General features: G+C 42.9%; 1 protein-coding gene across 4 annotated transcripts in view; it reads left to right on the forward strand.

The window, feature by feature from the left end:
• The window catches only part of ADGRB3 (adhesion G protein-coupled receptor B3), a 1,641,523-nt gene that overhangs the window by 1,445,306 nt on the left and 179,074 nt on the right, over positions 1 to 17,143 (forward strand). For all 4 annotated transcript variants that reach the window (XM_085610901.1, XM_085610903.1, XM_085610902.1 and 1 more), the window contains one exon: positions 6,763 to 6,848. In XM_085610901.1, the coding sequence (XP_085467027.1) occupies positions 6,763 to 6,848 (86 nt within the window). The remainder of the gene's footprint in view (positions 1 to 6,762; positions 6,849 to 17,143) is intronic.

Genomic DNA, 17,143 nt, shown 5'->3' on the forward strand with positions numbered 1-17,143 from the left:
TAGTGCGGGTTAGCATTTTGCATAAGACTGTGCACGTGGTATGCTCTGGGCAATGACCCATTGGAAATAACTGGTTTCAATTGTCAGCACTTCCTTGTTTCCAGCGCATTCTGAGTACCGTATCGAGGGGCATATGGGCCCTAATGCAGCCAAGAGAAATGTCCACATCACATGTTTTAATAAGGAAAGACAACTATAATTGGGTTGCATAGGGTCCCCCAAGGCCCGGGTCCCGGTGGCACTGCACCTGCTGCACTCTTGTTAGCTATGCTCATGCGGACACGCCAATAATAAACTGCCTCACAAGTGGGTCATCGAGATTCCAAGGGCAATATTCACAAACCCATGCTCCTATTTGCACTAGCACAGATGAGGTAAAGCATATTTTAAGCACGAACAAAGCAAAGGCGTGCAGGTGTAGAATGCGGGATGACTGCACAATGTATGTTTTTGGAAGAAATGCCCCGCTACAAAAGGTTTCTATTTTAGGTGGGAAGAGAGGATGCCAGAAACAGTGCTCGCTGCGTGCCCTTTTCAAAAAGGGAAATTAAGTGATGTGCGTCTGGCACACAACGCATTACCTTGTGCACTTTAATCTTGTTGCAGAGATTGCCCAGGGAAATACCTGACACTCACAGGACAGAAGACAACATATCCCCTGTCAAACTGAAAGCATGTACTGCACAATTAATTCATAATGTGTATGACTAGTGTCATGGTCGGCCTGGCTGATAGGGCAGTCTGGCAATTCCCGCAGGACTGGTCTGACTGGTCAGTGTGGGGCTCGGCTTTTTGGCTGTTTGTGGGCCTATTTAATGGTCCGGTGGGCCGATTTGTACGGTTGATTTCCCTTGCATTGCCACATACATTGCCCGCAATAACATCACATGCATGCAGTGTCCATACCTTGCAAACACGTATACTGCGTGTCTTTACAGGTTAAGAAATGCTCTGATGTACAAATGTGGGCCTCATTTTCAGTTTTCTGACATGCACTTTTTTTTAGCACCCTGGCTTATTTTGTTTCCTTGTCTGACACTGACTTGTGAAGTATTGTTTTATATGTTGGTGCCTAATTTACTAGTAGGACTGTATAATGGATTGACAAGCATGTGGCCAAAAATGACCACATATATCCCAGTGTCGCTCCCATGAATGAAGTGGTTGGAAGCGTGAGAGCCTGATTACCGTAGCAAGACCCTATCACTATTCCAACGTGGCTTATGCCGCGCTGCATATAGAGCAGCAGGCGTCCACCAGCACCTCTGATATGCACGGAGGGCAGGGGCGGCACCTCCGTTGGAGAGGAGGTGCTGCTCCCCACTTAAATTACCCCCAAAGATCAGAAATAAAATGTTAATACATTACCCCCCCTCCTGAACCAAGCTTAAGGACAGGGGCGGGGCCACTGCTGAATGTAAATGTAAATTCATACTTGTATAGCGCACTACTCACCCGCAAGGGTCTCAAGGCGCTTGTACAAATACCACTGTGGAACCCATCCTGGCTTTCCCTGTGAGGCGTCCACTCCTGGGCACCCCCAAGGTGGAGGACAGGCATCCTTAGCGTTGTGGGGGCCGTTGTGGAGATTAAGCAAGCTATTGCCCAGAGTTGCAGAGTGGAACTCCATGATTGGAATGGCACCGAGGCAAGAATTATCAGGTCCGTGGAATTTTTGAGCCCAAGACCCGCTGAGGCGGGGAATTGAACCCTGGTCCCGGGCTAGACCTCTGCATCAGGGTCTGCCGCTCTAATCATTGAGCCACACTTCTCCACTGAATGACAGCAGTAGGGAGGAAGGTGGGCTGTTTCTGCTCTTTTCAAAGTGTGCATGTCTCTTTGACTGGCCATCTTGCTATGGCCAGCCAGACATGTGCAATTTGAAACCTCTAACCCAGATGTCTTCAGACAGCTGGGTTAGAGTGCCTGCAGGCCTCCAGGGCGCTGGGGCAGGTCGAGTGTGGCACTCCCTCCAATCAGGGTGCTGCTGTCACAGCCTGAGAGCAGCACCAGGATTGGTGCCCACACAGCAGCCTGCAGTTCATCGGTAGAGGTCCGGAGTGGAGGATGTCTGTTCAGGTACGTTTTATCTTTCAATATTTGCATGTGCACTCACCCCCTCCCTAGATGTCAGCCGCCACTGGGGAAGGGTAGGCATACATTTGTGAGCAGACTACCCATGCTCTCAGCCTGGATCTTCCCAACATACATATTTTGATCATGAATTGGTGGCTCTAAAATGTGGCTGTACAAGTGTTGTAAATGAACATATATTTGTGAATGAGAAAGTGAATCTGTGAATCTGACTGTAGGTCTCTGCAAAGAAGAACAATTTAAAGAACCTCAATGCCATATTTAACCTGATTCACAGTAAACAAAACCTGGAATTAGGTAGTTTTGATTTAGATTTTTTGGAGGGGCTGCGTTTGATATAAATGATGCCTGAAGGAGTGATGGAATACAAGTAAGTTATCTTTTTCCACACCTATTGCCACAGGAAATCAAGTGATGGCGCTCTGGCTAGGCTCATGAAATGTACTTCAATTCCTTAAAAATACTGCTACAGAATATTAGATTCAATTCGATGTCATTTCCTTTTCTTCCCAATCCCCCTAACTTGCTAACCTTCTTTTTGAGCCTGTTTTAAGGGCCGGCTTACATAGAGCTTTAGTTATCTAACCAGCCTGATGTTTTGCAAAAAAACAAATTTCATAACAAAAACACAATTTTTATGTACATCCATATGGGGAATTGGGTAGACTTCTTGGATGACTCTAGTAAGGCATTCAATGGTTTGGGAGGCTGCAAAGTTATTGATTATTATGGGATGTAAAACCTTATTCTGAGGAAGCACATACTCAATATTTGTTTTCTAGAGATGCACCAGCACCTGGTGGACTGCAAGCTGACTGAGGTGGCCTGCTGAGGACGCAGAAATTTGAGCCAGCACCCGAGTATCCAAGAAGGCATTGGGGAGGGTACTCTCAAAAGGATGGTCAGGGTTCCCACCAGGAGAAAGAGGGGGGGGATAAAAACAAAAATGAGTCCTTACAAGGCCCCCAACATAGTTCCCAGGGGAAAAGGGTCCCATTCTCAATCTGGCCATCAAAAGAAAGGTTTTGTGGACAAAACAAATGGCAATTTTACCCCTAAGTGCTATGAGTGCTACCAGTATGGACCTGTCAAGGGAGATCCTAAATGCTACAAGAGGGCACCCCCTCATCCCCAGTGGTAGGCAGTGCCAGGGGATAGCCACTGTAGTGCTTGGGGAGGAGATGGTCCCAGTCCATGGAGCTGAGGTAACCTGAGTGTTCCTGGATTATGGAGAGATGGTGGCTAGGACCCACATGCCTGCCAATCCTTCAAGGTATAGGCAGCGGGTGCCATCAATAGGCAGAGAGTGGAAAGTCTGAGGGACACAGGAGCCAGTTTAGCTACTGAAATGTGTTATCTGGTGTGCTCAGAGCTGATGATACCCAAAACAGTTTGCCAGGTTGTGGCGTTAGACAACCGTGAGAGCCACTACCCAGAGTCTCTGGTTCTCTTTGAGTGGGAAGGCTCTCAGGTTTTCTTAAGGTAGCTGTGAGTCCTGCCATGCCTGTGGATTGTTTGCTAGGAAATGACTTGGAGCACACTGGAAGGAAGTGGAGCTCAAGTCTCACCTAGAAATTTTGGTTTTGCCTGAGTGGGTCTGCACGACCACTTAGCCCATGGCTGCCCGGGAAGAGAGTCAACAGAGGCTGGAACCCGAAAAAATGGCCCAGGCAGCTGCAAGAAAGGGAAGGGCGGGAGGCGGAGGAGACCCAACTGTAAAGTTCCTGTGGTACTGGTGGATGGGGCACCAGAGGAGGCCCCTCAGAGCCGACCAGGGACAACATGGCCTCCCTAGATGATCGACCTGATGATCGACCTAAGCTTGCTAGGTGGCAAGGTGATGGTGGGCTCACCAGGGAGCAGTTCTGTAGAGTACAGAGAGAGTGCCCAACCCTTGAGGGGTTGAGGCAACAAGCTTTTGACGCGACTGGAGATCAATTGATCCACTCAACTGCTTTCTGTAGGACTTGTCTCTCCTGCCAAGCAAGTGGAAAGACAGGGAAGAAGTTCGAGGCTTTCCTGTTTCCTATGGCTATCGTTGGCATCAACATTGTTTGACCTTTGGACCCCAAAACAGCCTTACGCAACAGGTTAATCCTGGCTTTTGTGGACCATGCACCCGGTACCCAGAGGCCACTTCACTGAGGACCACAAGTGCACCTGCTGTGTCCAAGGCCTTAATGGGAATTTTTACCCAAGTGGATTTCCTCAAGGGAGTGGTGTCTGACAGGGACACCAACAACATGCCAGCCAACATGAAGGCCAAGTGGAAGGAATGTGGGTTAAGTTACAAGTTCTCCACACCTTACTACCCCCAGATCAATGAGCTTGTTGAGAGGTTCAACAAGACCTTTAAGGACATGATTATGGGCCTACAGGAGCCCATGAAGCAGAAGTGGGAGGTTCTCTTTCCCAGTTTTCCCTTTGCCTATAGGAAGGTACCACAGAGAGAAGCGGGGTTCAGCCCTTTTGAGCTCATCTACAGTCACCCTGTCAAGAGACTTTTATTTTGGTAAAAGAGGGTTAGGAGCAACCTATCATGAAGCCCCCTCATGATGTGGTTAGCTACATGCTAGCCCTTCACGGTCAAATGCAGATGTTCTGGAAGAAGGCTTCAAAGAACGTAGAAGCTAACCAGAATGTGATTAAACAATGGCAGGACCAGGAGGTTAATCTGGTCTAGATTTAGCCCGGTCAGACGGTGTAGGTAATGGAGCCATTTGCACCCAGGGCCTCCTAAAACCACTGGACATGGCCCTACAAGATGATTGAGAGTAAGGGGGAAGCCTCTACCTGGTTGACCTCAAGACCACCAGAAACCTGCTACGGGTCCTCCATCTCAGTCCCCTGAACTCCCACTATGAGCGGCCTGAGGTCACCTGTTGCCGGTGACATATGATGGACTGGAGAAGAAGAGTGAACCCTCCCTGATTTTCTGTTATCCAAGAAGAAAGATGGGTTAGTGGAGGGTGTCAACCTCTCCCCTGCTCTGACTCTAGATCAGCAGAGTGATTATCACCAGCTCTTGGAACAGTTAATCTCACTGTTCTTCCTCTACGCTGGGCTTACACACTTATGTGCCCACAACATTGAAACTGGTGATAGTAATCCTGTCAAGAACAAAAACTTTAGACTGTCAGACAAAGTGAGGATCAGCATCAAGGCAGAGGTCTCTAAGATGCTGGAGCTGGGAGTGATTGAGCACTCCAGAAATCACTGTTCCAGAGCAGTAGTGCTAGTTTCAAAAGCTGCCCCAACAGGCATCACACCAGAAGCCCGGTTCTGTGTAGACTACAGGAGACTCAATTCAGTCACAAAGACAAATGCTCTCCCCATTCCCCGAGCTGATGAGCTCATTGATCAGTTGGGGCTGGCAAGTTCTTGAGTACCTTTGACTTGACTTCAGGGTACTGGCAGATTGCTCTAACTAAGGGGGGCAAAGAGAGGATGGAATTTTCCACCCTATGGGACCACTTCCAATTAAAAACAATGCCATGTGGTCTGAAGAATGCCCCTACAACCTTTGGCTGGGATGGAAGCCTTCAACACTGCTTACCTGGGTGACATAGTTGTCTTCAGTAGTAGTTGGGAGGACCACCTGTTTCTCCTCCAGGAAGTGCTTCAGGCTCTGCAACAGGCAGGCCTGACTGTCAAGGCCAGTAAGTGCCAGATAGTTCATGGGTCAGTCGTGAACTGGGGACACCCGGTCGGCGGGGTAAGGTGCAGTCACTCCAGGCCAAGATAGACACTATCATGACCTGGGAAGCCCCCCAAAAGGAGGCAGAGGTGAGGGCCTTCTGGCACCATTAGTGCCCCCTTGATTGAGCTGACTTCAAAGAACCAGCCAAGGAGGGTGATCTGGACAGAGACCTCTCATACAGCCTTTAACTCCCTCATACAGACCATGTGTACAGCTCCTCTACTCACGGCCTCTGACTTATTCAAGGAATTGCAAACTGATGCCTCAGAGCATGGCATAGGGACAATATTGTCACGTTTTAATGAGGAGGACCTAGACCAGCCTGTAGCATTCATCAGCAGGAGGCTGCTTTCCCGGGAACAGAGTTGAAGTTCTATCAAAAAAGAAACCTTTGCTGTGGCCTGGGCACTGGAGAAGCTGAGACTATACGTGGTTGGGACTAGTTTGGAATAAAAAACATTTTACATTTCCCACTTGCTAAGACCAGTCCTATTCTCTTGTCAATGCATTGTCTGTTTTTTACAGAAGTAATACAATCCCTTCACTTTGTTCGATCATTGCACAGTCCGTCAGGATAATACATTTTCTTTTTCAGTTTTCAAGTTGAATAATGGCAGGTTTTGTGAAAAATGTATTAAAGCAAAACATTGATGGACATTACTTTTTGATGCATTCCATTTTCACTTTTTTCATACTTAGATTAGCTATAAATATGGCATGAGGTTAAATGTTTTTACATCCCAGCCAATGGGGAATATTTAAGAGGCAATATTTGCATGGGGACATTTTAAGTAATAAACACTTTGCAGGTTTCAACAGCGCACTGAAGTATATACGAATAAACTTTCTTCAATTATTAACAAAAAGAAGTTCCATATTCTTTGTTTCTAAAAAGTTATCTTCAGGAACTTCATGCAGATGTTGGCCTTCACATAACTAAATGGTCGCCTATTTTTTCCATTGCACAGGTTAACATGGTGATTGGCATTCTGGTGTTTAATAAGCTTGTTTCCAGAGACGGGATCCTAGACAAAAAGCTCAAACACCGGGCTGGGTAAGTATTTGCAAGGAGGAGTCTAGTTCATTAGCTATTATTGTTATTGCATCAGGACTTTAGTCAAATGCATTTATAAATTACTGGCATGTTTAAGATCTAAATGGCAATTTCGTTGATCAAAAATTCTGGGCTGTTTAGGGGAAGTGATCATCATAAACAGAATAATAATGAGAAGCACACTATCATTAAATGTAAAGGATTTAATACAAAACATGCCAATGTGCAATCCATTCTCAAGATCATTTCACATTTTCAACAGAATGTAGAATTGACTGTCATGAAATGTTTTTCAATGAAATGGGAATGCTGAACACAGATAAAGTGAACTCTCTTGCAATACATGTGCATGATATAAGCACTCACGCATGTGCATGCACTCCCATTCATATATAAACGTTATGCAATTGACAAGTCTTTGATAAAAGTGCCCTACAATAGAGTCAAAGCTATTCCTAAGATCTCCTAATTTAGTTTCAAAAGGAAGCTGATGCACAGGAAGAAAATGTGATGTGGGCAATATATGGCATTGGGTCATTTGGCGAAGCTGGACTCACGACTGAGGAATGTGGTTTCCACTTCTGAAAACAAAGGCCTGATTCACGGCCGACTAAGTCAAATCTAGGACAGGAGTAAGACACAACTTCTCAAAAAAATGATGTAAATTAGTGACAGATTGTTTGAATGTGCTCAGTTCTAATCTATTCACCATCATTATGTGTTCGGTATAATACTAAACATGTATTACAAAATGCAATTTGAAATCTCTGAAAGGATATAGAACAGAAGATTTACAGGAATAAAACTTCTTCTTGAACACATCTAAGGCTCAACAACATCTTTATAGTGTGAGGCTCCATGTAAAGTCAGTGTGCACATTGTGTCCCCGTTAGGAAGCAGTAGAGATTACTCAGCATACACGTTTTTGGCTTTTCCAAGTGATATGTATCTTTATATGTTTATCTTGGGGATTTGTAGGGAACAACATATCACATAAGACTATAGGCATATATATCTCCTAAAGCTTAAAGATGGCAAAAGTGAGGAGGATAATGAGAGGGTAATGAGAAAAGACAGGTTTTGTGTAGTTCTCTGAGAGGGAGTACATTTGGGATGTTTGTGAGTGGGGAGGAAGAAGTTGCAAAGCAGGATTCCTGAATGTAAATCATAGGCGATCATATGAGCCGTATCTAAATGAGTGGGTGGAACTGATTATATGTGGATGGTGGGTGGAGTGATCTTGACGTTCTACTGAAATCATTGAGAGCTGACTGTTTGTGGTGCTTTGTTTTACAGATCTTTAGGGGTCATGGGCAAAACTTTTAATCTGCCGCAATGTACTGGTGGCCATCAGGTATCAGTTTCATGTGGTCTGTGAGGAGTGTTCTTGTGATTACTACTGCAGCTATGGTTTGGAGAATTTAGAGGTTTCTTCAATTAGAGTGAGTTCATGATTTAAAGAAGAACTTTGCAGTACTCCAGCTTCGGCATAAATAAAGACTTGATTATCATCCCGACAACGGCTCCAGAAAGGAGGTACTTTAGTCTTCTGGTGGCATAGTTTTCTGAGGAGACAATTGTTTGAGTGAGAAACAGATGATAGCTGGAAGACCAATATGGCTTTGACTTTTGATTTTTGTGGAGGTGAGAATTTTCTGGTCTAGGATACAGGCTATGTTATATTTAATTAGAAACATTGTGGATTGTTGGACTTTTACCATCATCCCATAGCAAACGATGCATCAATATTATCTTTCCATTTATATACTCCATTGCTCTGTGCAAACAAATATGATTCCTCCCAGCAATAACAATTAATGAGGAGCACATGATCGGTGTCGAACATTGTATTTAGGCCACCTGCTGTTTTCAATTATTTTAGAGAACGTGTGATGGTGTAAATCCTAATTATCAAATGGATTTGTGTTGTGCGACCTCTGATGTTAAATGTTCCTCACGTGGGTTGTGTTTTATTCTGCAACTTGGCAAAATTAACTCAGACGAAGAATTAGCAATAGTTTAGCATTCTTTTAAAAAAAAATGTCTCCCTCTAACAGAGAAAGATAGTTTACATTTGTCTTTTAAGAAAATCCTTTTGAATCTTTTGCTCATAGGATGCATAACCTTGTAACAACTTTGCGAAATGTGCGTGACTTCGAGGGAGCAGCATATTTATTCCGAACACGGCCACAAGGTTGTATTCTTCACATGCATTCACCTCTGTAAGCAATTGAAAAACAACACGCGCATCTAATCCCTGACAGGGCTTGCCCTACAAACACCAATCTGCATTTTTCCATATTTAGCAGATTTGTAACATTATGCGCGTGAGCGGGAGATATCTTTCTCATTTTCCATCAATTTCAAGCACCCTGACAAATATGTTGTATAATAAAGAGCCATTTGCTTGACAATATCTATTAACACTTCTTAAGCAAGTAAATCAAATGCGGAAGTGCCAGTGCGCTATGAAGTAGCAAGTGCTATATTTTGCACTGATTCATAAGGTGCAACCAAAGTCAGTTACAATGTAAACAATCTGAAAAAAACAGAGGCGGTTTAATTGTTATTGGGTTCCCTTTGCGAAATCATATTAATTAGAACTACTCTAAAAGAGTAAAAATAACTGCTTTTTTCAAAAAGAAATGACAGAAAGACATTGAAGTGCAGATAACGTTAACAACCCAGGTGGTGCTAATTTGCATCTCACTCCTGTTTAAGCACTATTTGCATATTGCCAGTATGCACTATTTCTTATTGTTGCTGTCAGTACTATCTTGCAGTTGTTAAAATGAATGGTTGCATCCCGTCTATTTAGACAAACCAAAATCGCTGATTTTTGGTGTCACAAAACGGAATCTTCTATTACAAAACGGGGAAGAATAGCACACCCTACAATATTAAATTTGATGACAAACTGCATTGAGGTGCAGATTAACATACACAGAGCTCGTTATGTAATTCGGACCCACCTCTGATACTATAATCTGATGCAATAAAAATTCCCAACGTCATACACTTGTGTTTTTATCTGACATTTAAAAAAAATCTTTTTATTGATAATATCAGTAGAGTCCATTGAAAATATGGATGCATTACACGTTGTAACTAGTCAAGAAATACACGTGAACAATATTAATCTCATTCAATATCAAATACAACTCTTCTTTTTTTCAGAACACACCAGTGTCTTTCTGCAAGAAGGGGGCGGGGGAGTTTTTCCTGTGCTAGAAACTCCCCATACCAATTATATCTCAAGCTTCCCCTCCTAATATGAGACTGTGATAACATTCGTAGATGACATATACAATACAGTGCAAAGACCGAACAGCCTAACCTCAGTCCATTTTTTAGTTTATACATTACATACTATAAGCCACCTTTTCACATAGTTTACCTCTTGACTTATCAGTATGAAAGTGGACAACAATTTGTTTGACTCATTCCACTCAGGTAAATATATGAACTTTCTCTCTATATTGCACACCCAATTTAGCATGGAATCTGACATCTTTTCCAACTCTTTACATATCTTTGGGGGCTCCCTCCTGCTCCCATAAGTATGAAAACACTACACCTTAACTAATGTGATTATAATAACTACACTACTAGGTGACCAGTTTCAATTTCAAGGTGAAATCGACCATAGTAATTTCTCTCTTTCTCACTCAATGTTTTTACATCTGGTCAACACCCTGAACATTGTCTGCCACCAACAAAGATAAACCATTTTGCTTATAGCTGACAAAAGCTTTATACGTAGGCTACATTACATACATATGTATCAAAACTATTTTCATCATCTGATGTGCATTGTTACTATCGTTCCGCACATTCTTCATTATGATTTACCTGGTTACTCATTCATAAAAATGAGAATATCGTTTTGGTTTTCATGACATAAAATATGTAACACAACATCATTATGATAATGTATATGTGGCTCTCCTCATGGAGCTACTTCTCGAGTTTGTTTCTGGTTTTACTTACAAAATCTCATTTACACCTTTTGTGGGCAACATCAATTGATAGTTTGGGATTACCTTTGGCCAATGTACCGCCAAACTAGACTCTATAACAGCATATATTTAAAATAAAAAACATGTGAACATATGGGATATTCAGTACTTTTTAATCGTTGTATCATTTTTATGCATTAGAAAACTTGAGATTTATTCCCCTATGGTTACTTCTACTTTTGGAGCAAATTTCTGACTTTATTAACATTTGCTGAAACTCCAGTAGCATTTCGGAACTATCACAACACTGAACCATGTACATATTTATGCAGTCTAAAATAGGCCTGGGCAAAAATTTCGTTCCGTTCGCGGAAATTGCGATAATTTGACATTTTTGCGTTCCGCGGAGAGCGCGAAAATGTCAAAAATTCCGGTTTCCGCAGCTTGGCGATAATTTGTTTCTTGCTCGCGCTGTAAAATGATACATTCTCGCGCGCGCGCGATCGCCTTACCTGAATCCCTGCGTTCGCCGACAAGTTTTCTTGATCCGGCCGCGTTCTCCATGAGATGTTGTATTGTTTTTAGCCATTTGCGCTGTCTCGCGACAGTTCGCGCCCGCAGTGACGTCATGCGTCGCGCGATCACGTCTTTCTTCTCGCGATCATGCACCGCGAGAACAACTCAAAACAAGATGGCCGCGCCCGCAAGCAACCACATGGGTAAGTTGGCGACCCGCAACCATGCAGAAAATCTCGCGAACATGCCGGAAAAAAACTTCCGCATCTTCGCGATATTTCTGCTTGTTTGCGATAATTTTAAACATTCTCGCGATAATTTGCGAAGGTTAATTCCGCAAATTCCGCCCACCCCTAGTCTAAAATGTAACGGGCATACATCTCTGAGTGAGAAAATATAATGTTTAGATGCATTTTCACTTGCTAATTGTGTTTTCCCGTCTGAAGTAACCCCATCCCCTGTTTCGAGAGTTTCCTTTCCAACTTTTTCCAGGGTCTGACACTATCTGCAAAGATTTTGTGAATCCCCATAAACATGTAGGTTTGCTGGCGTGTACACACTTTTGCAGCTGCTCCCATTATAGAATGGACACAAGCCACCCTTGTAAGGCAGTTTACTCACACGTGAAAGTTCACTGTGCAGACTCATTTTCATCTGATGAAGTCGATTTCCAATTACAAATGCAGGTTTTTGTAATTAAACTTGAGTTGGCAAATATAAATGCTTCCATGTATGCACCAAGTTGTCACTCTGGGCAGTGTAAAGCTTTGTAAATAGAATCCTTTTTTTTTTTTTTTAAATGAGCAGAATATGAGAAGACATAGACAACAAAAAAACAACCATACGCAATACAATTTCATCACATAACAATTACCGAAATTCTAGCGAATGCAATTGATATTAACAGCAGATCAAACATGCCTCCTTCCTAATAGTTAAAATGTCACATGATATTAAAGTGTTATACTGCAATGTCATTAAATACATCATGAGTATACAGAATTTGCAAAACCTTCATCAAGTACAGCCATGGAATAACTCGTCTCCTGTGGGCTCTGATTCTAAACCATTAAAAAGTCATCACTATTCCCTAGGAAAACTGACCCAACACCCTTTCCTGTTAAACATCGACCAATAACTAATAAAATGCTAGGGTGCTATCAAATTGGACAAGAGCACATGGACTTACCGACTCATTAATAAAATGCATAAGTGGCTAATTCAAGTCATTTTACTGCTGATTGTAAATCTGTAGGAAATGCTGAGTCAGGCCCCTACCCTGGAGGATAAAACATACCCAGCGTGCTATAAAATAGGATACAAAAACACTTTGGAATTCAAAAGAGGACTCAAATAACAAACCCTGATCAGCAAGATGAATTGTGCTCACAGACCTCAAATTACTAAAAACAATGGCAGAATCCCAACTCGTCGTGCATCCGCCTCCTCGAAGGCTTTAGTCCTCATCATTTAAGCATGCCAATGTTCAAAAGTTGAAACACTTAACATTATCCAGTATTGCAACGTCAAAGAGTGAGCAACGGATATCGCAAAAGAAATTAAGTATTGAACATGTTTATTGGCCCTGCAAATAGTGTATGATGAGCAAAATAAAACCAGAGTAGCTTCAGGCAACCACGAAAGCACATTTACTTAGTTCTTTAAATAACTTATTCCAGATTGATAAAGTGAAGGACGTACAGAAACATGCAACTAATCCCCCATGCACTTGTGTTGGCACTGAAAGCATTGCTCAGGGATTGACTGAAACATCCCATGCAGAGTAAGAGATGTATGGCATGCAAAGAGGTGTGGCGCAGCGGCCAGGGTGACTGACTCTGGAACCCGGGGGCTCACGGTTCGATCGCCGGCAGCAGATCAGCCCAGCACCATGTGACTCTTGGCAATTACTCGCTTAATCTTCCCAACGGCCCCCAGTGCCTTGACACCTTCGGGTATTTGTTTGCGCTTTACAAAAACTGGACATTTACATCTTGACAAAAATACATTCTTTTAAAATGTGCAGCCCTATATTGCAATTCCCCTTTTGTTATCTAACAATCAGTCGTTCTATACATTTTATCCAAAAACTCAGGTATCAAAGTCTAACTAGAGCATATGTGCAACACCAGATAACAATTATTTTCTGTTAAGAGATGGATTGCTGCATGTGTCTCTGCGCTCATATCATCGCATAAACATGATGGACGGAATGTTGAACATTGTCAAACATTCACCCCCCCAATCACAGAGTTGGGTTGAACCCATCATTTTTTTGCTCCCCACACCACCTGAGTTTGTACCCAGCCATGTGCAGATCAGTCTTGGCCCTGCTCCCCATGGGAACAGTCCAGCCGTAACTGTCAGCCCAGGTCCTCTCTGGACTTGAAAAAAGCATACTGGGACCGGTTTCGGGGTCTCACCCCTCATCAGCCCTTGACTCTCACTCTCCTATGGAATATCCACTCTCATCAGCTAGTCTAGCTTGAACTGAGTGGCTTAGTGAGCATGGGACCCATGTCTGGGCATATCCTTTGCACTTAGGGCAACTATAGCAACACATAAAGATGATGGACAAAATGCTGAACATTGTCAAACATTCACCCCCAGTCACAGATCTGGGTTAAATCCATCATTTTTTGCACACCAGGCCACCCCAGTTTGGACCCCGCAATTTGCAAATCAGTCTTCACCCTGTTCCACATGGGAACAGTCCAGCCCGAGCTGCCTGGCCAGGTCCTCCCTGGACCGGAAACAAGCATCCTGGGACCAGTTTCAGGGTATCACCCCTCATCAGCCATTGACTCTCACTCTCCTCTGGAATACCCACAAATTGAAGGCTAGACCGTCTTGCATAGTTCTCCACCTACTCAATTTTATTCTCAAAATGGTTTACTTTCTACTGCATACCTAACATTTCTTTGTTAAGAGAGAGGGATTTGTCCTCAAGGTATGATATTCTCTTCTCTGCATTCTGAAATCTAACTGGCATCTGCATCACGCTTTCCTCAATTTTTAGAAGTCTCTGATGCAGGACAGCAATTTCCTGCGCTTGTATCTTTTTGGATCTTGATTTCCTGCAAATATTCTCTCCAATAAAGATTTAAATCTTTCTGGTTGACCAAGTCCCAAAGGGATGCTTGACCCTTGATCTAACATCATAGGCTGCATCTTGTTAACCCAAATTTAGCTCTTGATCTTAAGGCCTCTAAGACTCAGCCCAGGACCTGCAAGGGATAAGCCAGAACCCAGCAGATGAAGAGGCCTTTCCTTGGGGGAGGGAGGCATGCTCTCTTGTATCACCATAGACTGCAGATCACTATTGGTCATGTACCCCCTCTCATGGTGGGGGCTCATTGTGGCATTATTTTTCTGGATAGCTTTATTGATTGTTTGGCAAAAAGTGGATGGTCCTTCAGACTAGCCCCATTTATCTGGTCTTCAGCCTCATGCTATAAGAGAATCAGACTTTCAGGTTGGCCCCCTCCCCCTGATTCATTTTCCCTTGCTCTTGTCTTGACTGAGTATCGAACTTTGTAGGTCAGAATCCACAAGCGAGAAATTATTTTTTGGGTCTACTGAATTTCTGACTTCTGCCTGCAAGAAGGTGGAATTTGCTGTTGCGGATATGGCTCTGGGTGAGTCTACTCTCGATAAAGCACTTCTCTCCTTTCGACCCACTTTTGGGCAGGCCAAACAGCTTATTTTTTTTCGTTTTCTGGGAAAGAGGTGCTACACTGCTACTGACAGCTGACCCTCTTAAGTGTTGTTGTCACGCGATATAAAAAAAAAGAGTCAATCAGTTGAACCAGTCAATTTAGCCAGGCCTACCAAATTATGCTAGCTGAAAAAAGTGTCCTCAGACGACTTCCTATCTCCAAACATTGTGGTGTACGACCCAGCGGAAATAAAACATGTCAAATTGACTGTGTTGTATGGAATGACCCCACCCGACTCCTCGCGGCTGAAGTTCACTCACCTTGGCGACTGACAGGCTTGCCTCCTACACTGTGATGCACAGCTGCTGCACCTTCAGCCCACGTAGCAATAACAAATCCGTCAGTCCGCGTAGTCTGCTCATCCTCTGGAGAAGCCAGACTTTTTCCTGAGCGAACTGCTGCCATTGAAGAATACTATTATGGTGTTGATGCGTCTTCACCCTTCATAGCAGTACATGCCGGATCAGCAACCGTGGACCTCACGAAGCGGAAACAACAGAAGCAAGGGGGTGGGATCCAGGAGCACACTACCAGCAGATCATATGGTCTCCGCCTACTGCTGGGTGAATTGAACCTCAAGTGTCAGATCAGGTCATCTGGTAGGGCACTGGACAGTGCTATTTTATGTAACAAGGACATGGTATTGAAGTCCATATTCACCAACAAGAGGAACAATCCATCACCACTATGTTCAAATGTTTACAGTTGTGATGGTCAGAACCAGCACATGCAGTATTGAAGTGACCTATTTGAGCCCACTTACAACGGCTACTCGTTAACCAGATTATTTCTAAATGTATTCCCTTCAATGCAAACTTTTTTCATTCACTTGTTAGTCGAGAATCAATTCCTGTAAAGAAACAGCTACGGTCCTCTGTGGAGCTGGTGTAGAGGTCAAGATAGGAGGAATCTATCTGCATTTTACCACAACTATTAAAGCATACAAGTGGCTTTCATGATAATTTACAGCATACTATTTTGAACTATTTATTTGGCACAGGTTGCGGGCCGCACAATTTGAAAGCACAAATGTCAACATTTTGCTTTCAATCAATTCAGTGGAAAGTTCTTTTGTGAGTGCAAATCTGCCACTAAATACTGAAAATGGGATGTCACTAAGTATAGTATGGAAGAAAGTGTATTTTTCTATTGGTAAACTTTGATATTTTAAGTCGCCTCGGAGATTTGTTATTTCATAAAGGAATCACAATATTCAGCTTTACTCTTCTGTGTGATCTAGGAATTAATCCGGGCCTGATTCGTGAAACATGAAATCTACACATCCTAGACTTACATCTGTGAATTGAGGAGATTTCTGATTTGCCATGGATTCACAAACAATTACTGGAATGCATGGAAATGTATGCAAATCATACATGTTCATACATATTTCTGTTCCTTCACACTCACTACAGTTGCTTAACCACAAAGCACACGATCTGCCTAAAATATGTGGCAGAAATTTGCATTTTTGCATTGAATAAATAGTTTTTCGTGAAACATACTCTTCACGTATCTGAAATATGATGATTTTCTCTTCCCCTGTGTATTTTAATTCAGTCTGTGCAAAATTGTAATTACGTTGGCGTAATTAGAGTAATTTCAGTGATTACGCATTACGCTTGTGCTGTGAAATTATAAAAATTTCGTGATTACACCAGCTTGAGTAATTAAGAGTATTTTGGGGCAAAACCTATCGCAGGAGCACAGGAACAATGAACTTAGAGAGAGCAATTGATAGCTGGCTACTGCTGCTCGTGTCCTGCACCATTTAGTGCTATTTTTTTAGCACATAATGCATCCTTGAGTCCATTTTGGAAAATAGCACTAAATTCTGGATTACGCTTCTCACGGTATTATGTTTATTTATGAGTAATTGTGCTGGAGATAATTACGCCAGTAATGCCTTCCCTTAATTTTAATTCATAGATGTTTGCACCTTCAAACTTAGAAAAATGTGATGTCCCATACCATGGACTAAACAAGGTCTCCTCCTTGTTATGTGCGTTTTCTCCCCCATAACTCTAAACTTTGTATTTCAGAAAGTCCACCACACTAGCCGTTTTTGTTCTGGAGTACAAGTTATGCACACTTCTGCACA

The sequence above is a fragment of the Triturus cristatus genome, chromosome 6 (assembly GCF_964204655.1).
Source record: "Triturus cristatus chromosome 6, aTriCri1.1, whole genome shotgun sequence".
Taxonomy (NCBI): domain Eukaryota; kingdom Metazoa; phylum Chordata; class Amphibia; order Caudata; family Salamandridae; genus Triturus; species Triturus cristatus.